General features: G+C 36.3%; 3 protein-coding genes across 3 annotated transcripts in view; 2 read left to right on the plus strand and 1 right to left on the minus strand.

Moving 5' to 3' along the window:
* The window catches only part of MED12L (mediator complex subunit 12L), a gene marked incomplete at its 5' end in the record, with an annotated part of 177,693 nt that overhangs the window by 52,740 nt on the left and 99,984 nt on the right, over positions 1-24,969 (minus strand). The window contains 2 exon segments of the mRNA XM_081328791.1: positions 2,702-2,820; positions 3,351-3,498. Coding sequence (XP_081184917.1) covers positions 2,702-2,820; positions 3,351-3,498 — 267 coding nt within the window.
* P2RY12 (purinergic receptor P2Y12) lies at positions 11,324-13,047 on the plus strand (the record flags this gene model as incomplete). The annotated part of the gene is made up of 1 exon (XM_081328814.1): positions 11,324-13,047. One exon carries the CDS (start codon positions 11,324-11,326, stop codon positions 12,320-12,322), a length of 999 nt encoding a protein of 332 aa, XP_081184940.1. The 3' UTR covers positions 12,323-13,047.
* Positions 15,071-20,652, plus strand: P2RY13 (purinergic receptor P2Y13). Its single transcript, XM_081328813.1, has 4 exons — positions 15,071-15,106; positions 16,119-16,149; positions 16,573-16,652; positions 17,113-20,652. Exon 4 carries the CDS (start codon positions 17,128-17,130, stop codon positions 18,133-18,135), a length of 1,008 nt encoding a protein of 335 aa, XP_081184939.1. The 5' UTR covers positions 15,071-15,106; positions 16,119-16,149; positions 16,573-16,652; positions 17,113-17,127; the 3' UTR covers positions 18,136-20,652.

A 24,969-nucleotide genomic window follows, 5' to 3' on the forward strand; every position in this document is an offset into this window, starting at 1 on the left:
TATTACTTGGCAAGTTCAGTTATTCATATATTCAGTCTCTTGCAATCATTTTATTATGGCTATATTGCTTGACAACCTATTTTGAGGAAGGGGGAACAGACCAAGTTATGCTAGTAGCCCCAATATTTTGGTATACTTTCCTCCCAGGGAGGTGCTTGGCCCTCTTGTTACTGCAATTTATAAAGGCATGAAAGGAACTTTCAAAAATTAAGGGTCATTCAGCTGCTGCTATTTCTTTTTCAATATACTGTATTTTAATAAGCTTGGGAGAAAGGAATTTTATTCTATGTTATAGTAGGCCAGGAGATTTTAATATATATTTTCAACACTGCCTGGAGTTATGTGACAAAATTAATCTAAAAATTGAAAATTAAATAAATAAAAATAAATAAGTATCCCATTGCAGTTTATGCTGGATCTAAATCAAAATGCTTGCAGTAGATAAGAATCAGTTGTTTATATTTAGAAACTCATCTAAACGATGAGAATATAAATAAATGATGAGCATAAAAGTCGTATTCTAAGAAATAACATTTTGTTATTTCCAAAGCAACAAAATAATTCTAATCAAGTTTCTGAAATTAAGCAGATTTCTTGCTACAGATCACATTATTATTACTTTACATTTTCAAATAAAGCTAAACTCCTGATTATTTAATGAACACATTTATAAATTTTTCCTAACATAATACAGAGATGGTTTGCCATTGATTTACAGCCATGATGTAAATGGTAAACATTCTATCCAAGTACTAATCCTGCTCAGCTCCTGAATTCAGACCAGGTTACATTTGCTGATCACTAAATATGGAAGGTTAATTATTCTTTCTTAATTGCTTTCAAATTTACAACAACTCAACTTTTTCCTCACTATTTGTGTGAAATTTATTCTTGCTGTAAGTAGAAACATAAGTATAAATGTTACCTAATTCTACCTACCCAAAACAATAATAATTAATAACTTTATTAAAAAGCAGGTTTTAAAGTTAAAGTTAAAAAATTCCTACACTGTCTGCAAATAGAAATTCATCATTCCTTGTACTTTTCTAATATCCATGCATAATTACTAACTCTGTTGTACTCCTATGTGTTTTTGTCATGGTATTTAGTGGAAAACGTGAATCTTAACTCAGACCAAGTTTAACAATGACTCCTCCTAATTTAAGCAGTTTCTTCCTCCAACCTGCCATACTCTCCTCAAGCTAAGTTTTGCAGTCAATACAAAATTCCAGTTTATATGTTGTTGCTGTTGTTAGCTGCGAAGTCGTGTCCGACCCATCACGACCCTATGGACAATGTTCCTCCAGGCCTTCCTGTCCTCTACCATCTTCTGGAGTCCATTTAAGCTCACGCCTACTGCATCAGTGACTCCATCCAGCCACCTCATTCTCTCTCGTCCCCTTCTTCTCTTGCCCTCAATCTTTCCCAGCATTAGGCTCTTCTCCAGTGAGTCCTTCCTTCTCATTAGGTTACCAAAGTATTTGAGTTTTAGCTTCAGGATCTGGCCTTCTAAAGAGCAGTCAGGGTTGATCTCCTCTAGGACTGACCAGTTTGATCACCTTGCAGTCCAAGGGACTCGCAGGAGTCTTCTCTAGCACCATAGCTCAGAGGCTTCAATTCTCTGGCGCTCAGCCTTTCTTATGGTCCAACTTTCACTGCCATACATTGCAACTGGGAAGATCATAGCCTTGACTATACGCACTTTTGTTGACAGGGTGATGTTTCTGCTTTTTAGTGTGCTGTCTAGATTTGTCATGGCTTTCCTCCCAAGGAGCAAGCGACTTTTAATTTCTTGGCTACAGTCCCCATCTGCAGTGATCTTGGAGCCCAGGAAAATAAAATCTGTCACTACCTCCATTTCTTGCCCATCTATTTGCCAGGAATTGAGAGGGCCAGATGCCATGATCTTGGTTTTCTTAATGTTAAGTTTCAACCCAATTTTTGCACTCTCCTTCTTCACCCGCAACAAGAGGCTCTTTAGTTCTTCTTCACTTTCTGCCATTAAAGTGGTATCATCTGCCCAGTTTATATATTTTGTCCAAAAAGACAAAAATGTACCAGCACTAGCATTCTTCCTGGCTCAGGTCTAGGACAGTTTTAAACTCTTTTAAATTGTTTCAACATCACAATAAAGTTTTAATGTGGTGAGAATGTCTGATTTATACTCTATTTTACTGCTGAAATACAATGAAAGTATTACAGAAATAAGCTTGCAATGCTGCTGTGTCTCTTTTGTGGTTGGCATCATAGCAAGTACCTTCAGCTATTCACGAAACATGCAGTCTAGGGCTAATTTTCTAGTGATGACTGTAGCATGAATCAAGACGCTAAGTTCCTAGCAGCTGTGATTTAAAATGACATAGGGAAATGCCATTTAAAGTAATCTAGATGAACTAACAATTAAATGTGATTCAAAAGTTAGTAAGTTTAGTTAGTTAGTCTGAAATGCTCTCTTTGTTTTACCACCCACTCACCTAAAATCCACCTTCTAGCATCCTCTCATAGTCCAATCCTTTTTTGTATACCCAGAAACACACACACAAACTTGCTTTCATTAATTCAGCCCTGTTGTACTCATCTAGCAGTTCTTTTCCTGGGATGAACATTTTCCTCTCCACAATTTCCACTTTATACTGCATGTATTTTATATTATACTCTAACTTCAAAGCAATTTCTGTCATCAATGGCAGCTGATAAGTACCTGACTTGTCACTTGATGCTGGTCAAAGTATGAGAGCTGCTGAAGTTTTGTAAACACAGTCTCTAAAGTTGGAAATGCCTCTTGCTTGTTCTTCCTGACTTTTGGTCCTTCCTCACCACCTAAAACATATGTCATATGTTATGTCAAAAGCAAATTTTATTTTAAAAAATCATCTCTATTTAAATATATTTCAGAATAAAGAATATGAAATTACTTTGCAATGTAGTATAGAAAACCCTCAGGTTGTTGGGTGGGGGTGGGGGTGGGGGGGATTAAAGTCAAAATGTATTGTAAAACTTTTTAAATAAAAAAAAAGAAAACCCTCAGGTTGTTTTTTTTTTAAAAAAAAAACACCTTGCCTTTCAATTTACAATCTTTTGAAGGTTATATTAGTGGCTTCAGAATGATACAGTAAATTCTTCTAATACTTGTATAGTATATGCTTGCATTTTTAAAAATTAGCCTTGGAAAAAATTGCAAGCTAATTATAATTGGTTTACATGTTATGCTTCACAGCAGTCTTAGAATAGTTTTTCCAGAAAGATAATTCTCATTAAAAACTTGCAAACTTTACAAAGATGCCCCTTCTCAACCCACAACTGTGCTGTTCTGTGCACTGCAAAATTAACATCAACAGCTAGTTAATTACCACTCATTTCAGAAGTGCTTTTCTTATTTAGGATTTTCAGAATATCTCGGGTAATCTTCTTCAGTTGATGCCTTGCCTCTTCACGTTCCTTGCCAACTCCGTAAAGAAGTATCATGCGCTGGTTATATTCATGACTTGATGATTCATCCTTTTAATCAGAAAAGAAACAAAAGGTATTGAGAAATAAATAAAGTAAGAAAGTCCTATCAATGAATTATTATAAGAGAGTACTTCTGCATGGCTTTTCCATGAAGAACCGACTGGTTGGGAATTATGGAAGTAGAGGTTCACCCGTGGTTCTGGAAGAGCAAAGGCAGACTCCTCTTTAAAATTTTTAACTACTTGAAAATAGTTATTATATTGGATTTGACATTATTTCAATAATGGAAATTCTGATCCACTAAATACTTTAACTAATGGCATGAGAAAAACATAATTTTAAGTAAGTTCCTTATTTTCCCTAGAACAACAGTCTCCAACCTTTCTGGCTTCGCAGACTGGGAGTGGTAGCAGTAGGCAGGCAGCGGCAGTGGTGTGGGGGCAGGGAGGGGATGGTTTTGCACTTGCAACCTAATTCCACGCATGTGCAAAAGGAAACTCACATGCCCATCCGCCACTTGCATGGCCCAGTTGCCAGCAGGCCATGGACCAGTACTGGGGACCCCTGCCTTAGAACATTCCCAAAATCTGCAGGATGCTTTAACCAGTGTAGAAGACCACAATGGAAGAGGAAATAAACAGAAAATAGTCAGGGGAAAGGTACTGATCTAGCACCATCACTACCATATATACAAGTAAACTGTTATGTATTCACTTATAATTCATATTGCTATGTATTCATTATTTACATTGTTAGGAATTGTTGTAATAGAGTTTAACAGGGCTGAGGTAAAAGCCGTGGCAGCTTTTGACAGCTGTCAAAAGCTGCCGGACAGAACCACGCAGGCGCAACCGACTGACAGTTCTGTACGCGCCTCCACTGACAGCTCCGAGCTGTCAAAATCTGCCGGTTCCGATTGGAGGAGACCAACGGCACGGGAACCAGCTCACCCCTGATTGGCTAACCCACTGACAGCTGCCAGTATAAATAGATGTCATGTTCTTCTGTTGTTTGCCTGGTTCGGAATAAAAGTTAAATCGTTCAACTTGCTGTCTCGCCTGCTTTTTGAGCTAAAGCACTGGCGACGAGGATGGGATTCCCTGTGAGATGGAAGTGGACTCTGGGTCCTCTGTCTCACTCATTTCGTGGCAAACTTACAGGGACATTTGTAACCGCAGTAGAAAACGGCCCGCCCTTCGACCCACCAAACTCCGCCTAGCTGATTTTCAGAAGACGCCCATTAAACTCCGGGGAAAGGCTTCCGTCCCCGTGGAGTTCAAACAATTTAAAGGATCCCTCCCTATACTAGTGACCCTGGAAAATAGAACCAGCCTGCTAGGACTAGACTGGTTTGAGGCGCTAGGAATAGCTTTGACAGATGTCAACGCCACTCAGCTGTCAAACTTAGAATCCGTCTGCCTTCAATTCGCGGACGTTTTTGACAGCTCGCTAGGGAAGTACACAGGACCGCCTGTATCACTAAAACTGAACCCTAACGTAATGCCTGTCAGGATCAAGGCAAGAAGAGTTCCCTTCGCCTTGAGAGAAAAAATAGAAGCGGAACTAGACCGATTAACTAACTTAGGAGTCCTAGAACCTGTAGAAGGGGCAGAGTGGGAGACGCCCATAGTGACCCCAATTAAGCCAAATGGCCAAATAAGATTATGTGCCGACTATAAGGCGACACTCAACCGCGCATTAAATGCCCATGCCTACCCGGTCCCGGCTGTCAAAGACATCCTCGCGGCCATTAAGTCAGGCGCCATTTTTGCCAAGTTAGACTTGGCGCAGGCGTATTTACAGCTGCCTGTCACCCCTGACACCGCCTTAGCTCAGACAATCGTCACCCACAAGGGAGCATTCAAAATTAACCGCCTTCAATTCGGCATCGCTACAGCCCCGGGGATCTTCCAAGAAATCATGGAAAAAACACTTAAAGGGATCCCCAGGGTCTGTCCATATTTCGACGACATCCTAATTGCAGGGGAATCAGAAAAAGACTTGGCTGACAAATTAACAAAGGTGCTCCTTAGATTCAGGGAGGCTGGCCTCAAATTAAAACGAGACAAATGCTCCATCGGGGTGCCATCAACAGAGTTTTTAGGATTTAAAATTGATGCTAAAGGAATCCACCCCACTGAAACAAAAATTAAAGCCATTAAAACAGCACCAACACCAAAAAATAAACAGGAACTACAAGCCTTCCTAGGGTTAGTTAACTTTTATCATACCTTCCTGCCGCATAAAGCCTCCATCGCTGAACCCCTACACAGGCTATTAGATAAAGGCAAACCCTGGAACTGGTCATCTGAGCATGATAAAAGTTTTAATCTACTAAAAAACTTACTCACTAGCAACGCAACGGTAGCCCTGTTCAACGAACAGCTGCCCTTATGTTTGGCTTGTGATGCTTCCCCCTACGGCATCGGAGCGGTCTTAAGCCACTTAACTAAGGAAGGAACGCAAACCCCTGTAGCGTTCTATTCCAGAACGCTGTCAAAGCCTGAGCGTAACTACGCTCAGATTGATAAGGAGGCTTTAGCTATTGTGGCCGGCGTTAAAAAATTTCATGACTACTTATACGGCCGACCCTTCACCATTTTTACAGACCATAAGCCCCTATTAGGACTCTTTACAGTAAACAAATTAACGCCACAAATATTATCTCCCCGCATCCTGAGATGGTCTACCTTTTTGTCAGCTTATTCATACAACTTAGAATACAAGCCAGGAAAATCCATGGGCCATGCTGACGGCCTTAGCAGACTGCCCCAACCGATAGTCGACCCAGACCCAGCACCAGCTGGGAAGATATTGGCTATCTCAGACCTGCCAGAATGCCCATTATCTGTTAAAGACATCTCTGCAGCCACTGCTGCAGACAAGATATTAGGCAGAGTCTTAGGCTATGTCACCTCTGGCTGGCAATGCGCACCGCCAGACCCAGAATTCCAACCTTATATTTTAAAGCAGAAGGAATTATCCACCCACCAGGGGTGTTTATTATGGGGCAGCAGGGTAATCATACCTGACAAACACAGACTCAAGGTGTTAGAGAGCCTCCACGAAGGTCACCCTGGGACCGTCAAAATGAAGGCTCTGGCCAGAAGCTATGTCTGGTGGCCAGGATTAGACAAGCAAATTGAAACGTATGTAGCCGGCTGCTATCCCTGCCAAGTTGTCAGAGCCGCTCAACCCAAGCTGGCCTGGCCTGATGGGGAATTACTTAGGGTTTTAATATTTATATATATATTTTATTGTTTTTATTGTGGGCAATAATTTAATTCTTTTTTAACTTTTGTACTTTTGTAGTTTTAAGATATGCCCTGTTCACCGCCCTGAGTCCTTCGGGAGAAGGGCGGTATAAAAATTTAATTAAATAAATAAATAAATAAATAAACCCCAGGCCCCCATACACAGATGGGAAACTACAAAAACACCCTGGTCACGTATCCACATAGACTATGCAGGTCCATTCCAGGGACAATCATTCCTAATAGTCGTGGATAGCTATTCAAGATGGTTGGAGGTGGCACCAGTGACTAGCACGACTTCAGCAGCCACAATACAAGTTTTAAGGGGGTTATTCGCAACACACGGGCTTCCAGATGTAATAGTTTCCGATAACGGCCCCCAATTTACTTCCTACGAATTCCAGAGTTTCACAACGGCGAACTCTATTAGGCACACTACCACGGCGCCATTTCACCCATCCGCGAACGGCTTGGCAGAGGTGATGGTAAAATCTACAAAAGAGGCACTGCGAAAAATCGTCTCAGGCAACTGGCACCGCAGACTTGCTCAATTCCTTTTATCTCAGCACACCACCCCATGCACAACTACGGGGAAATCTCCAGCAGAGCTCCGCTGGGGCAAAAGACTAACTACCAGACTAGACCGCCTACATCCTAACAGATTCCCTCCAGACCCAGAACCGCCCCACCAGCATAGAACTCTCAGCACAGGGCAAGCTGTCTGGGCAAGAAACTATGGGGGGGGGCAACAAATGGACACAAGGGATTGTCGTGGAACAAACGGGGCCCCTATCATACATCATAGACACAGGGTACAATTCCCACATCCGCAGACACATCGACCAACTCCGACGGCGCAGCCCACAAAATATGGGGGAAAGGGGGAACAACGAAATGCAGGCAGAAGCCCCACTGCAAACACGTTCATACCGCAACCCCCCCGATCAGGATGTACCATTTCAAGACCCCACTCCAAGCGATGCTGAAACAACGGAACCAGACCCCTTGACCCCTGAACCAGTCATCGAGTTGCCTGGGGAAAAGGAACAACCAGCTGAGACGACCCCCCGGCGCTCCGAAAGGATAAAAAGACCCCCCGCCTACTTACAAGACTTCGAATGGGGAAACCCAAAAAAGAAACAGCTGGGGGAAAATCAACTCAATCAGAGGGAGGGGTAAGGGGTGTTATGTATTCACTTATAATTCATATTGCTATGTATTCATTATTTACATTGTTAGGAATTGTTGTAATAGAGTTTAACAGGGCTGAGGTAAAAGCCGCGGCAGCTTTTGACAGCTGTCAAAAGCTGCCGGACAGAACCACGCAGGCGCAACCGACTGACAGTTCTGCACGCGCCTCCACTGACAGCTCCGAGCTGTCAAAATCTGCCAGTTCCGATTGGATTGGAGGAGACCAACGGCGCGGGAACCAGCTCACCCCTGATTGGCTAACCCACTGACAGCTGCCAGTATAAATAGATGTCATGTTCTTCTGTTGTTTGCCTGGTTCGGAATAAAAGTTAAATCGTTCAACTTGCTGTCTCGCCTGCTTTTTGAGCTAAAGCATAAACCTTTATGTTCAGTTCATACATATTAAAAGCAATGAAGAGTATAATATAGCTAGACCATGCAGTCTGGTACTGATGGTAGAACAGGAGTGGGGAAGACACCGGTTTTAGTCCTCCTTCACCACATGTGCCAGCTGAGTTATTTTGGGTTGCATAAGAAAGCAATGGAAGACAACTTCTGAAATCTTGCCAAGAAAACTGCATGGATCTGTCCATGAAGTCACCAGGAATGAGGAGAGGAGAGGAGAGGAGAGGAGAGGAGAGGAGAGGAGAGGAGAGGAGAGGAGAGGAGAGGAGAGGAGAGGAGAGGAGAGGAGAGGAGAGGAGAGGAGAGGAGAGGAGAGGAGAGGAGAGGAGAGGAGAGGCTTCAAAGATATCATGAACACAAAAGTGAAGACCTCTATATTTAGAAGCAGTAGTCTTTAAATATCATTTCAAAGAAAGTAAATATTTAGGGGGAAAACTCCTGCATTGAATATTTTGTGAACCCTAGTTGGGGCTACTCTAATTGGGAGGGTTCTTCCAAATGTATAATTATAAGGTTATATTTCATATATTTCATCATAAGTCTTCCTATGTATAACTTCCTACAATCCCAACCAACATAATCAATGGTTGACCATGCACAAATTTTCTTCATTTCAATGAAAATTTAAAAATTCATCTTGATGGTGATAAAATATTAGCAGAGGGCTAATAAAATAAAATATTAGCAGAGGGCTTTGTGCAGTGTTTAGGAGTTTGCACAAAAGATTACACCTTAAAACAAGACTTCACAATAATAAAAAATGCACAAAGAATTCAGTATTGAATCCATTCTGAAAAGAGGTACTCTTATCTTTTACTAATCAGAAAGCCATTCATTTCATTAATGTGGTTGAGCTACCCAGCATGGTTCTTGCCAAAAAGCTTTTAAATTATATTATAGTGAGTATTTTTGGTTATATTTCAGAAATATTGTTTAATTTGATTTTCATCAAAAGATTAGTGCCAGACTCTACTAGTTTATATAAGCGCTCTTCTAGTCGAGTCTAAAGGAATAATGACATTGGCTATAAAATATATTTTAATTTATTTTCTTAATCAGAAAATCTGATTATGCAGGACAGCAAGCGTACAAATATAGAAACCTCCTTCTGGTTTCTAATTGATTATATTCCAGCTGTTTAAAGAAAAAAAGTAAGCTCTTTACTTCCTCATGTGTGCTCTGACTCACTCAGTTCTATCACTTCTGTTTTGCAAGAAAGATCTCTGCTGATGGAATTTTCTATATAAGCCTTATTTTGGAGCAATCAGTCAAGCCAAAATAAAAAGAGAGAAAGACAGATCAGGAAACCTTTGTTTTCCAGGAAAAATAATTTTCCAATGAAGGAAAATCCAGGTACTTGAGGTAACTTCATATTTTTCATTTTAATTTTAGTATGCATTTCCTTTCTGTTCAATAGACCATTCTTTATGATTTCCAGAAGCAAACAGTTCAGTATGTACATTTTAATCTTTTAAAATACTCAGATTATTGGTGTTTTGTTTTGTTGTAATTGTGTAATGTTTAAAGTAAAATGCTAGCTACAACAGACATTTCTGTTGTTCTGAAGTCCAACAAAAATTGACTCTATGACTTCTAAAAGTAAAGACATTTTACTTTCATTAATTTTGGAAAAGTTATATAAAATGCTGAGATTTCAAACATTTGCTTAAGAAGCAACTTAAATATAAACATGTCTTAAATTTTTGAAATAAATGGACAAACCAGCATCACGTGTATTTATATAAGCTCAGTTACACTTGCATTAATTAACTTTGCCTATCAAAGTAAAGATATATAAAACAGCTGGAATTGTTTTGATGTGAACTGAGTAAAATGTGTTTTCTTGTTTTGATTTTATGAGAGAGATGAAGCACTAGGATTCCTATTAAAAGGTCTCTGAGTTCACTGATATTGCAGTCATAATGTCTTTATTTTTTACTATACTGACATTCCTTCAATTTGATTGTATTGTTCTTCCATTTGAGTATATTACTTTCTGACCGAAAACATTGGTTGAAGTTTTTTTTTTTTAGACTCAATTATGTGGGTTATTGAAACAGGGTGCATTTTATATGCTTATCCTCTGGATTACAGAGCTGTAAACCTAAACTGCCATTTATTTGCAAGATTATTTAATTTAATTTTGAATTTGTACTTTTGCAATTCTTAAACAAGCAGATTATTTCCAGCAATGCCTTTCCCAAACTAATGCTTCCCATGTGGATTGGATTTTCAGTTCCTAGAATTCATAACCAGCATGGCTGAGTCCTGGCTGGCATTACTGGCAGCTGCATCCCAGATCATTTAGAATAGAGCTGGAAGGGACCTTGGAGGTCTTCTAGTCCAGCCTCCCATTTAAGCAGGAGAACCTATACCATCTCAGACAAGTGACTGTCTAGCCTCTTCTTAAAAATCTCTAGTGATGGAGCGCCCACGATTTCTGGAGGCAAGCTGTTCCACTGGTTAATTGTCCTTACTGTTAGGAAGTTTCTCCTTAACTCCAGGTTGCTTCTCTCTTTGATCAGTTTCCAACCATTGTTTCTTGTCCTGCCCTCTGGTGCTTTGGTGAATTCATGCAACCTCTTAGGCAGTGAGGTGTAATGGTGATGGTGATGGTTTAGAACTGGCTCAGGGTCAAGACCACCCTCAATCATAAAAGCTTACTGAGTGACCTCTGGCCATTGCTCTCAGGCCAACCTCCTCACAGGCTTTTTAGTAGTAGTGAAAAACAAGGATCAGGGAGAATTTCTTCATCTTAACCTCCTTCAAGGAAGTCTGGAACATTGTTCTTTCCCCCCCCCCCCCAGCCCTTCGTTTCAGGACAGGTCTTTTGCTCACAAAGTGATCTGTTCATGACTTTGAAAAATCTTTCTATATCATAAGTTCTATATTAAAAAGCTATTCATGCTGTTACTTGTATATAGAGAGGGTTTAAAAATGCTGGATTGAAGCATTAATTAAAATAGCTGACATTTATGACTAATGTGCTTGTTTTGCTTTGGTAGAAAGCAATTAAAGCTACGATGGGACTGGAATACAGCCCTCCTGGAAACAGCAGCAACTGCACTACTGGCAGCAAGATGAATCAAGTTCTCTTTCCTTTGTTATATACTATTATCTTCTTCATTGGCATAATCATGAATGGCCTGGCCATGGGAGTTTTCTTCCAGATCTCCAGCAAATCAAATTTCATTGTCTTTCTTAAGAACATAGTGATTTCTGACATCCTGATGGTATTAACGTTTCCATTCAAAATTCTCAGTGATGCAAAACTGACTTCCTGGAAATTGAGAGGGCTTGTTTGCAAGTTGACTCAGGTCATATTTTACTTCACCATGTACATCAGCATTATTTTTTTTGGACTTATAACAATTGATCGATATTTGAAGACTGTCAAACCTTACAAATCATCAAGAACTAACAAAGTGTCAGCAGCTAAGATATTGTCTATAATTATCTGGATTTTCATGTTTTCTATTTCCCTCCCAAACATGATTTTGACGGACCAGAAGCCAACATATGAGAATGTGAAGAAATGTGCAGACCTCAAATCTTCCTTAGGACTATTGTGGCATGAAATTGTTACATATATTTGCCAGTTTATCTTCTGGATTAATTTGGTTATAATAGTTGTATGCTACATACTCATTAGCCAGGAACTGTACAACTCCTACAAAAGAACAAGACATTTGGGAAAGGCAAACAAGAAGACTGTGAATATCAAGATTTTCATAATTATTGGTGTATTTTTTATCTGCTTTGTTCCTTTCCATTTTGCTAGAATTCCTTATACTTTGAGCCAAACCAGAGATGTTTTTCAGTGTTCAACCCAGAATATTTTATTTTATATAAAAGAGAGCACATTGTGGTTGACTTCCTTGAATGCATGCTTAGACCCATTCATTTATTTTGCCCTCTGCAGATCATTTAGAAAGTCTCTTCTAAATATTTTGCATAAATGTGTAACAAAAACAAGAGAGGATCATAGTAGAGAAACTACAGATGAAGAGACACCAATGTAGATAAACAAGAAACCTAGCCAAATATAGTTTGTACCAGTCTGATCCAAGATATATTTTCTAAATTCTACATTCTTGGTTTTACAGAAAACAGAAATCACACATAGCCCATGATACTAACAGCCAGCTACAAAATTATCACTGCTGCATTTTCTTTTAATATCATAGTTACAAAGATTGATTCATACTAAGAAAAAAATAACTGGAAAATAAAAAAAATTCTGTGTACTTAAAGAAAAAGTCTCCTTAGAGGAAGGCAGGGAGAACTAAGTATACAGAAAACAAAAAACTATTAAGAAGTTCAGTTATACTGATAAGTAGACATCACTCAGAAATCCTACACACATACAAAGAAAAAGGTGTTGCAAAATCGTCAATCCAGAAACTGCTATTAGTAATTTTACATATTTTTAAGGTCTAGTTCCCAGACACTCTAATAATCAACACCCTCAACTCCCTTTCCCTTCAGAAAGGCAAAACTATTTATGCATCAATAAATTAAGAATTATATTTATAACTGAATTTTCTCAAGGAACCTTGGGCCCTTTGTTTCTTGATTAATTAGAAGTCTTTCTTCCTTGGATTACTTATGTAAGCTAACCAAGCAGTTTTTAATATATAACTTGGTAGTTTATTTAGTTAATAAAACTAAATAACACTGGCAATTATTTATTATAAATCATTTTCCCCAAAATTGTGGAAAAGAGGCACTTAGTTGGTTTATAACATTCTACTACAATGCATATTTAAGAACATAGAATAACACTGTTCTTACTTTATAAGGCCATTTCATTATTTTTACTTTAGAATAAGATCTTATTTGCTCCATATTAGTGTCTGATTATGAACTGTACCATCAAATTGATGGTGTTTAGTGACCATATATTTTTCAAGGTTACATATCAATAAACAACTTATAAATCACTGTTTGTGTGCCTTAAAAATAATTTAAGAAATACAATAATAATGTCATATACAATTTATTTTTATTAAATGAAGTAATATTTTGATGGTTCAAAAAATACCCCTACATAACAGAAAATATGCCTTATAATAAAAAAAATCTCTGCTTAGTAAGCCTTTTTTTCTAAATCGCTAAATAAATGCCTTCATGTTCTTCAATTTCATTTTTTTAAATATATAAATTAATTATAATTCTGGTATGGATGTCATGTAACACAATATAAAACTGAATTTTACTGACATGAAAATGGTTATCAATTGCTAACTAATTACTGAAAAAACATCTTGCTACTGTGAAGTAGCAAACTATAAGTAAGACAATCATGGCAAGCTACAATTGCAAAAGTCACAAACTCTAAATCTCAAGTCACAATATGAACGTGATCTAGATACCTTTCACAATATGTTTGCATGGAATTTTGCATGAATTTAATCTAATTCACAAATTCCTGGGGAACAGTTGTGACCAATTTTTGCTTGAAGAAATTGCTGTGTAAGATAATGGTAGAGGAATTAGAGAATTAAATAAATGGGAAATGAAAGCAGTTCTAGATTGTGGTTTGTGTTTTTTAAAAAAAAACATCCAAAAGGACATAACAAGATAAAAGCAGAACCTATTAAAAAAAAGAGACCAAACCTAATCACAACATGACAGATTTCAAAGTCTGAAGCTAGATGTCAGCTAATCAGTCCTTCTGGTGAGTCTGTTCCATGTCAAAAACTTTAACTCTGGTTGCCATCTGATTTGGATAGAAATGTTGATATAAACAAACATCTGGACAAGTTCATTTAGGGTGAAACTTATTGCAACTACACAGTAGTTGTGTAGCCTGAATAATACATGCATTATAGTATCTGTTGCTTGATCTGTAAGTATCCTAACAGCGTTTTTTTTCTAAATCGCTTTCTTACAATAAATAAATGGCTTCATGTTCTTCAATTTCATTTTTTAAATATATAAATTAATTATAATTCTGGTATGGATGTCATGTAATACAATATAAAACTGAATTTTACTGACATGAAAATGGTAATCAATTGCTAACTAATTACTGAAATAACATCTTGCTACTGTGAAGTAGCAAATTATAAGTAAGAAAATCATGGCAAGCTACAATTGCAAAAGTCACAAACTCTATATCTCAAGTCACAATATGAAGGTGATCTAGATACCTTTCACAATATGGTCACTGTCATTTTGTAAATAACATCAATAGGAGGTATTTTGATGGAAGAATTTGTTATCTTCTGATTTGCAAAATTAGAATGTACAGAATTTTTAAAAGAATTAAAAGATAATTGAGTCTCTCTGGAGACATTAGCCATTACAACTGTATAGAACAGAAACTGCCATTGAACATCCATTGTTCTAAAGACTTCTTACATTATTTAGAATCCCCAAAACTACCAATTAAAAACAATCAGTGAAAAGTACACACACATATACATACATCCGATATTGTACTGCCATTTTTTCCTATTTCTATATTTCCTGCCCATGATATCAGTTTTTCCCAACATTCTTTCCTTGGTTGTTAGATTTAGCCAAACTCAGTTCCATGTTTCAAATTTTTTTCTGTGCACAGAAAGAGGTTCATATTAAGTAAGATATCTCCAAATATTTGTATGTGAATATTTTTCTTGAGATTTGTAGCATTTTATCCAGATTAGGGGAAGTGGGGAGGATGGAGAAAGAGAAGATAGGCTTGTGAAAAATGAGGAACAAACCTACAACAAAACTGCTTACGAAACTAGGTTTTTCTGTTGTTAGTACATTAGTATATTTCCAAGTCTAACAGCAATCCAGTATTTCTTCACAGAGAGGTAAGCATTTTATTCTTGCTTTACGGATCATTAACATCAGTATTATTATTATCAAGCTACAGAGAGAAATCCTTGAGGTCATTTTTTCCCCAAAAAGTTTTAAAATGGGTTATTTCCATATGAAATATTTTAAGGAAAGGCATTTCTTATAATTTAGACAAAATCAAAATTGGTTGGCTAAATCATGTTTATTATTTATTCTTATTGCACTTCTGCAGGAAACTCTGTTCACTTACAGTTACAACAGTCCCATTGCAGGTTAGGAAGAGAGGATATGGAAGAACATAAAATAAAATAAAATAAAAATGTGACAATTTTAAGGCCACCCAAGTTATCAATAGCTGTGCTCCAAAGAAACCATCTGGTCTGAAGCACAGAGCAGAATCTTTGTCTTTTCACAAAGGGAGGAAGTTTCTTAAAGTACAGCTTATGTCATACTTGGAACGCAGTAAAAATTCAAAACCCAGTAATAAAATACAATATTGAGCTATCTAAGCTGACCAATTTAATTATCTAATTTACTGTTTGAAGTAGGAATATAATACAAACCCAACTAATCCAAGGACATCAATCCCACTGACTTTCCACAGAGAAAAATGCTGCTGTTTATAAAAGTCTATATAGCCAGATGTGAAAGAGAAATTACATTCACCCATTTAATAAGTTAACCCATTTTTTACTCATATATAACATTTAACATGAACTAATTGTAAAGGCTGGGTTCTCATAACACATTAATGCATAGGAAAACTAACCAAATTTTAAACCAACAACTTTATCATATCACACACATAATACTGTACATGAATAGTGTTCTTCGGTGGGTTACTGTTTAGAGAAAAGGCACAGATCTGCTGTCTGCTTCAGATGGATTGCTTTGCCAGCAATCCTGAACCTTCTCAGGGTGTAATTTACAAATGTGTACAACAAAATCTCAAAAATCAGTTATAAACAAGAAAAGATTGCACTCAGAAATGCAATGGAATTATTTTATTGCTTTTGTTTTGCTTAGTTTTCCACTGACTCTACCTGAACTTCTAAGTGTATGTTTATCCTAAAGTTTTATATTTATATCACAAATGCACATCTGTAATTTTGTGGGGGACTATGGGTTAAGAAATATGGCAAGCACATTTTTCTCCTTCCCATTTGGCATTTGTGTAACATTAGCAGCTGTCCAAATGTATGCGTCCAGTTTCCATCCTGTCTTTTGTTAAAATGAATTCATTAAGTCGGATTACCACAATTTCCACCAAAAGCTTTAGCTTTTTAACTTCCTTTTCCAGGAAACAAAAACAGCCAAACAGAATGTGCAGCCAGTTTGTTTCTTCAGCCAAACTGATGGTTCTGAGCTTTAAGCAGTTTTCCAGCTTGGAGGTCTACCTACAGTAATTGGAAGAATGTCTCTTTCCACAAGTACTTAACCTAAACTGCAGGATTTTCTTGTGCACCTTTTTTTTCCCAAGGTCTCTGCCAAATGAAATCCAGCAAATAACCATAAGTGAAAGGGTCTTTTCAGCATTACTTTTATGGTGTTTTTGAACTGGTAAGTATTTTTTTAAAAAAAATTTATATCTTAAATAATCTAATTTCTATTCCTGGACATGAATATATATGATAGTCTATAAGTAATATTAGTTAAAGAAATAATGTAACTGCTTTGGTTTCAATGATTCTAGAATATCCAGAAGATTCAGAAGAAAAAACTCAGATCATTTTTCCATGTGAACCAACTCACCTACCCTTTTATTTTGCACCAAAATGTAGAACCAGGTTCACACAATTCTTAACTACATAGAAAACTAAACCTCTTTTTTTGCTAAGAAATGTCCCAAATGATGTCATATATACTATCAAAATGTATGTCATAATATTGCTCCAGCAATCCAAAATGGTTCTATTTCACTGTAGAGCCCAGATGCTTTCTGATCTTCTTGCTTTTATCCTTTTTTTAAAAAAAAACCTTTACACATACTTACTTTCTATAATTATTATTATTTCTCCAGCTTCTTGATTAAACCATGAATGGAAGTATCAACGCTTCCAACTGGACATCCTTCTCTGGGCAATGCTACCGAGATACCAGGACATCTCATGTTGTATTTCCAATTTTGTACAGCATTCTTTTCCTTGTGGGATTTCTACTGAATAGCGTGGCTGTAATTGCTTTTTTCCAGATTCCATCTACTTCAAGTTTCATTGTGTATCTTAAGAACATCGTGGTCTCCGACTCCATCATGACTCTCATGCTGCCTTTCAAGATTCTAACAGACTCAGAACTAGGATTTTGGCAACTTAAAGCATTTGTTTGTCGTTTTTCAGCCGTAATATTTTACCAGACCATGTATATAGGTATTGTGCTGCTTGGACTTATTTCCTTAGATAGGTTTCTCAAGATCATTCAGCCCTTTGGAAAGTTCTGGTTGCACAAGATCACTTCAGCTAAAGTGGTTTCATTATTTGTCTGGCTCTTCTTCTTTGTCCTCTCCCTACCCAATATGATTTTGACAGACCGTGAGGCTACACCTCTCTCAGTGAGGAAGTGTGCTTCATTGAAAAATAACTTGGGACTGAAATGGCATGGAGCTGTCAATTACATCTGTCAAATCGTCTTCTATACTGTGCTGCTTTTGATGCTTCTATTTTATGTAATTATTGCTAAAAAGATTTACAGCTCTTATAAAAGAACAAAGATATCAGAGTGTAAAATTAAACAAAAAGCCAAAAGTAAGGTATTTATAATTGTAGCTGTTTTTTTCATCTGTTTTGCCCCTTTTCATTTTGTTCGGGTACCTTATACTCTTAGCCAAAGTGCCCGAAGTATGGGTTGCACTAAACAGAATCAATTATTCATAGCCAAAGAAAGCACTCTCTGGTTAGCTACTGCAAATATATGTATGGATCCCTTGATATATGTATTCTTATGCCGGAAATTTATAGAAAAAGCATTTTGTTTTAAATTACAAAAATCCAGGTATATAATTCAAGAAAGTCCAACCCTGGCACTGGATACTGGAATATCTACATAGATGTTCAATTTTCAGTAAGTAAGTGTTGGAAACTATTTTTGAATGCTAATTGCAGGCTATTAATAGAAAAAGATTAAATAACACTCCTATATGATTGGCTAATATGTCACTGTATCTCAATACCTGAGTTATGTATTGTCTTATGTGGGAAAATAGAACTATACTTGTTATTTGAAGGTGCTTCAGAGGCAAGACCACAGTGCTGTTATCATAGTCCATTTTTTTGAGAAAGATTTTTTTCTTAAAATGAAAATAGACTACCTGTGTTTAGTGTCATACTTTGCAGAATACAGATCTGCACTCCAAGGCTTTGGACTTAGACTGTGTACTTTCTTTGACCATTTTGGTTACTATCAATTCATTCATATTAAATAGTAATTTGACTGGGATTTTTAATAATCCTTTTGGTGGTAGATAAATATTTTAATATTCTCTCAAGCATTTAAAAATAATTGTCCTAGTATTATGTATTAATATATATTGCATATGTCTTATGATATATTATGTAAACCACCTAGAGAAAGAGTGTTTCTGAGTGAACTAAATAAATGTTGGAAAGATAGATAGATAGATAGATAGATAGATAGATAGATAGATAGATAGATAGATAGATAGATAGATAGATAGATAGATAGATAAATGTGCCTGGTTGGTAATGCTTCATTTTCAAAATGGTTATGATTTTAATCTTTAACATTTCAATGAACTTGATCCAGATTACATAAAAGGTTATCTTTACCCATACCACTAAGTCCTCATGTTATTTTTCTCAAAAGAAGTCCTTTTAACTTGCTACAAGCATTCCTGGCCCTTAAGGTTATGCACGCAACATGAGAAAAGTGTGGAATCTGTATTACAAATAGTCCTCAATTTAAAACCATAATTGAGCTTGGAATTATGGTTACAAGTCATTGCAGCACCAAGTGACAAACTTCAAAGTTACAACTGTATTTTTAATGATGGTCATTAAGTGAAATGCTGCAGTCATTAAGTGAATCAATTTTCTCCAAAGCATTTTTTGCTGGAAACCAGAAATAAATGCTGGAAATCAGCCAAAACTGTTGCAAATTGTGGCCAAGTGACTGCAGAATGTTGCAAATGGTTATAAAGGTGAGCTGGTTGTCAAACACCTAGAATATAATCATAGAGGGTGCAGCTGTTGCAAGTCCAAAAATGCTTGGTAAGTAGCTCTGGGAAGGCCCATTGTAGCTTAGAACAATTGTGCTGGAAAGACTTAAACGAGGGACCAGATTAAAAGGACAGCAGATATAACAGAATAACAGAACCGGACCTTGGAGATCTTCTAGACCAACTCCCTGCTCAAGCAGGAGATCCTATACCATTTCAGACAAACGGCTATCCAATCTCTTCTTTGAAAACTCCAATGGTGGAGCTCCCACAACTTTTGAAGGCAAGCTATTCCATAGATTGTTCTATCAGGAAATATTTCACAATATTTTGCTTTGGAGAATAGGTTGCCTCTTCTTTGGGGCAGCCCCTCAAATATTGGAACACTGCTAGCATGTCATCCTTAGTCCTTTTTTCATTAGACAAGACATACCCAATTCCTGCAGCCAGTCTTCATATGTTTTAATCTCCAGTCCCTTAATCATCTTTGTTACTCTTCTCTGCACTTTTTCTACAGCAGAGTTCCCCAATCTTTTCGGCTTTGTGGAACGATGGGGTATGGAGGGGATACTAAGTGGGCTGTGAGCCATGAATTGGGGACCCCTCTTCTAGAATCTCAATATCTTTTTTATATTATGGCAACCAAAACTAGATGCAACATTCCAAGTGTGGTCTTACCAAGGCATTGTAATGTAGTATTAATACTTTTATGCTTCTCTCAGTATGACATCTGCATATTCAACCTTCAGAAATATGTCTATAATACATAACTGAATTATTCTCTATGTCTCTTGTAGGCTATCTTATATTTAAGTACTTTGTATTGTACTATGCATTTTGAAAGAAGTCATCAGGGAAAATCAATAATATATTTTCCAGATTTTCTCCAATTATTTCTGGATCCTCAAAGCTATTGGTAGACCATGGAGAGCTTTGCAGTACCTTTAAAATACAGCACAGTATGTTTTATAATTATATAATCATATTTATGTAACATGTATTTTATAAAACAAAAATAAATAAATAAGCTAATTTTTCTAATTTTTTAATTAGAAATGTAATTTTCTAATATATTTGTTGTTCTTATTTGCCTTCTTCATTTTGCACTGCATTTGATACTTTCAATGGATTGTGTAACTTAATATGTACATCTAATCTTTTCAGATCAAAACATACATGCTCCTATTTGGTGAGTTCTGTTTAGTAATATACTTGGCATAATATTAAATGAGTGGTATCTTGCACATTAAGCTAAAATCTATGATCATGTTTTGCAAACATAAGCAGCTGCAATTTAGAATTAGGACTCCTTTATCAGAGATCCTAATGAGTGAAAATTAAGGACAATCAGTCTCATTAGTTTGACAGACAATCTTTCAAAACCATAGTTCCAGGAAAGAAAAGCAAAATCTTCTTAGAAGTTACCTTCTACCATTGCAATATTTCTTGCTTGTAAGAGATAATACTTTCATTTTATTGAACCTGAAATATGAACTTGAGCAATGAAATGACAAATGTTATTATTATTTTGCTTATTTAAATAACATTATACTGTTTAGAAAAGATTTAAAGCGATGTAATCTTTTTCAGTTTTTTATATGCCAATCTATGCCTGACAGATTAACTAAGATAATGAAAATGAAAAAAAGGATATGTATAGGAAATGAAAAGAAGGAGAGAAAACCAAGGAAGAATAGTTAACCACGTTTGGAAAGAGGATACCAAAAAAGCCAAAATTCAAAATAAATTGATATTAGGGAAACAACCTATAAAAACATTTTTGTAAGTAAAACTTTTAGGTATTGCCTAAAAAGTAATTAATACCATGATCAATTTATAGGAAGTTTGATTCAGACAAAAGGGAGACATTGCATTTTGATTCTTTCAAAGATCAAATTGATGTAAATTTAAATTTAGTATTAAAAATAACCTAATATTTGTATCTGTAATTCTATATTTTATATCTGTGAAAACAGGTGGTAATAAGCATAAATCAGTCTTGAAAACAATGGGGTAAACTATTGTTGTTAGTTCCTAGGCCTAGTGTTTTCAATACAGTTTATTAATAATTTGATTGAAGTGAAGAAAATGCTTATGAGCACTGCAGCTGACTCAGCTGGAATTAACTAGTGAATAGGTTAAAAGAAATAAAATTTTAAGCAATCTGGAAAACTTAGAGAAATGGATTTAAAAATAACAGTGCAATTTAACAGAGGCATATGGAGCCATTACTAAGAAAACACACGCACAAAAGTACAGATATAGGTGATATATAATTTGGTAACTACATTTGTGATAATATCTTTCAAAAGTTACTAATTGTAACTAAATTTTCTGCATCTTAAATTTTTCTCAAGCTCCTCTACAAAAATGCTTACTGAAACAAAAAACAAAAAAGGAGAAAATGTTCACATATCAGCTTAAGATAACTAAAACAGCTTTTCAGAATGGCAATCATATTGTATTTACTTCAAAGATCTTCACAGATAAAAGGAGATATAATCTTAATTCATTACCAGAAGTATTATTGCATATTTATGAATTCAAAATCAGTTTAGCACTAAAAGCTGCTAGCTATGCTTTTTTATTTTTTTCAATCTTTTCAATAAATCTGAGAATTGTGGGGCATTTCTTATAAAATGAAAAAAAATATGAAATTCTGATGCTAGGATGAAGGATGTAAATCCAAAAATGTTCAGGAAAAACATCTCTTTTTGCTCTATGTTTAGATAAAGTCAATCTCAAACCCTGCAAAAGGTTTCCTCCCTTTTTAAAAGCAGTACTATCTTTGGTCTGTTGTGAAGGGGGAAAAAAATCATCTGTTGCCTCCAGAGCTTTGGCAAAAAAAGGGGGTGAGGCTCTTTATTCTCTTTAATTCTTTTTTCCTTTCACCAAGTTCTAATCTTGTTTTTACATTTGCAAAAGTGCACATTGTTTGTACTTTTTTCTTTGAAACTAGAGTAAAACCCCTCTCTAGTTGGGCATTCTCACGATGTATGTCTTTCCATTGCATAACTTAAGTATTACACACCAATTAATTCAAATTGCAAAGCAAAGTAAACAATAATTCCAGATGGTAGGACCTATTTCACAATAGAATTAATTGCATCAGAAGATGATGGCCACTCCATCACTAAAAGCTTCAAACACAGGCTAGAATCAGTCCTAAGGGGTGCTGAGCAGTGGCTTTCTTATCGTAATGGGAATTGAACTGTATAATTGAGATCCCTTCCAATTCTATGGTTTTTAGGAGTTTTGCAGTCCACAAAGTATACTAGCATAAAGTACACAATATCATTCTGCTGTACATTTGTACAGACTCACATCTGTTTACTTGTTCTTCCAATTGTTATCATCATTTGCCTTTTCCATATCTTACATTTCAAAAATTTGTGGTATATCTCCTTTAAACTATCCTTCCTATGGCAATATCCTTTTATTATATATCTCACACAAAATTGGTGGGAAAAGCTCTACTCATAAAATATTCAGGCTGTTTCTTTCTTTCTTTATTATTTATTAATTTTATTTGTATATAGGTAGTTCTCGACTTACAATCATTTGTTTAGCAACCATTCAAAATTACAACAGCACTGATTCAATGATTTGCAACTGGTCCTCACACTCACAATGATCAAGTGTTCAAAATTTAGACACTTGGCAACCAGCTTGTATTTACAACAGTTGCACTGCCTGGGGTCATGTTATTATCACTTGTGAACTTCCCAGCTGCTTTCTGATAAGCAATCAATGAAAGAAACCCGATTCACTTAATAACAGCATAATTTATTTAAGAACTTCAGTGATTCACTTAACAACTATGGCAAAAACGGTGTAAATCAGATGTGACTCACTTAACATCTGCCTTGTGAGTTGAGGACTGCCTGTAGTTATTTTGCATTATTTATAAAATCAGATGTGCTACACTAAAGCAGTTCCTTAACAGAATTGATTAAAACTATAAGTCTTCTTTATAACATTATTTCTCTGCAGGATATAATCTTATCTGAACAATAAAGCTATGAATTTATTTTGTATAATTATTTCTTTATGAGTATTAACTCAAATTCCTATAGCAGTATGGTTATGTAATCAGAAACTATCTTGGCACGCAGATCTGCCTCTTCAAATAAATACAAAAGTACCAAATATGAACATTTAATTCCTCCATTATCAGCACGAAGATAATCTCATGCTGAAACATATTACCATCAAAACAGAAATTACTGTAAACAAACTAGGCATCTTGTGAACCATGAAACTTCAGTACATCATTTGCACTGTACATAATATGCATTATACATACCTCCAAAGATTTCAGAAATCTGAAAGGATAATTGAAAAAAGAGTTTGGTATTTTTAGAAGGAATGTAATGAAAAAGTATTGACAAATACCATCAGGCCTATGTATCAAGACATGCTCAAATATTCACTATGAATAACTCCTAGAACAGCATGACTAAGAAAGGAAGAGGGTATTGCTGAATGACAAGAAGTAGCAGAAGGCAAGTTAAGTAGCCACTGAATTAGAATTATGCCTTACGTACACCTTACACGGATTTGAAACTGTTAAGTCGTGGGCTCTTGGGAGCAGGAATGATGACATGGGGCTGAGTACAGGATAAGTCATACTTTTATTCTTGCTAGAACTGTACTGGAACTTGGGCCGCAACCAGCCACAATATATAGTCTAGCCGCTAGGAAGCAGCCAATAGGTTTGAACCCACTCTTGCCCTCTGGGGCTAACCAATTGCAGGACCGGAGACGGCTTGTCTGGGTTGCTGGAGAGCTGTTAGCTGCTCCAGTAACGCACGTGGTTTAACACCACAAGCCCAATACATAACAGAAACTATCCCTGCAAATGCTAGTAGTGGCCTTTCCTAATGTGAGCAGATGTCATCATCAGCCTGCAATGTCCAGGCAATGGCAGAAGCCTTCCATTCCTTGTTACATTTGTGGCTTGAAAAGGTTGGCTGAATATCAATTATCAATTATCTTATCTATTGTTTATTTTATATTAGGAAATTGGAAATTCTCAGTTTAATGCAACCTTGAGGACACAAGCAAAAGACCCATACGAAGACCCAATTCCATGTGAACAACATACAAAGGATAGTTTATAAAATGTATGCTAGCAAACCATAATGCATAACAGTACAGATTTCCTCGACCAAAATTGGACCCAAAATTCCTGCTGCTAAGTAAAACATTTGTTAAATGAGTTTTTTTATGACTTTTCATGCCAGCAGTTGCCACTGTTATTGTTAAGTTAGTAACATGGCTATTAAGTGAATCTGTCCTTCCAATTGACTTTGTCAGAACGTCACAAAAGGTGATCACATGACAGGATACTGCAACCATCATAAAAACAGTTGCTAGTTGGAAATGTCTGAATGTTGATCACATGCTACAACAGTTGTAAAAGTGAAAAACACTCATAAGTCACTTTTTTCAGTGCCAGTGTAGCTTTGGATGATCATGAAACAAATGGTTGTTAAATCACTATAATCAGCCATGCTGGGAACAAATAAATCTCATTTAGAATGTAAAAGATTCAGGGAGTAAAACTGCAGGAGAGGTTGAATGATTAAAGTATTTTGGCAAGAACAAATGTGAAATTTATATAACTTGAGAACATAAGTGAGATATAGACTGACTGAGTCAGCAGTGGGAGGGTTTAAAAACTAAGTAAGAGTTCTTCTACTT

This window comes from Vipera berus (assembly GCF_964194415.1).
Source record: "Vipera berus genome assembly, chromosome: 5".
NCBI classification, from domain to species: Eukaryota; Metazoa; Chordata; class Lepidosauria; order Squamata; family Viperidae; genus Vipera; species Vipera berus.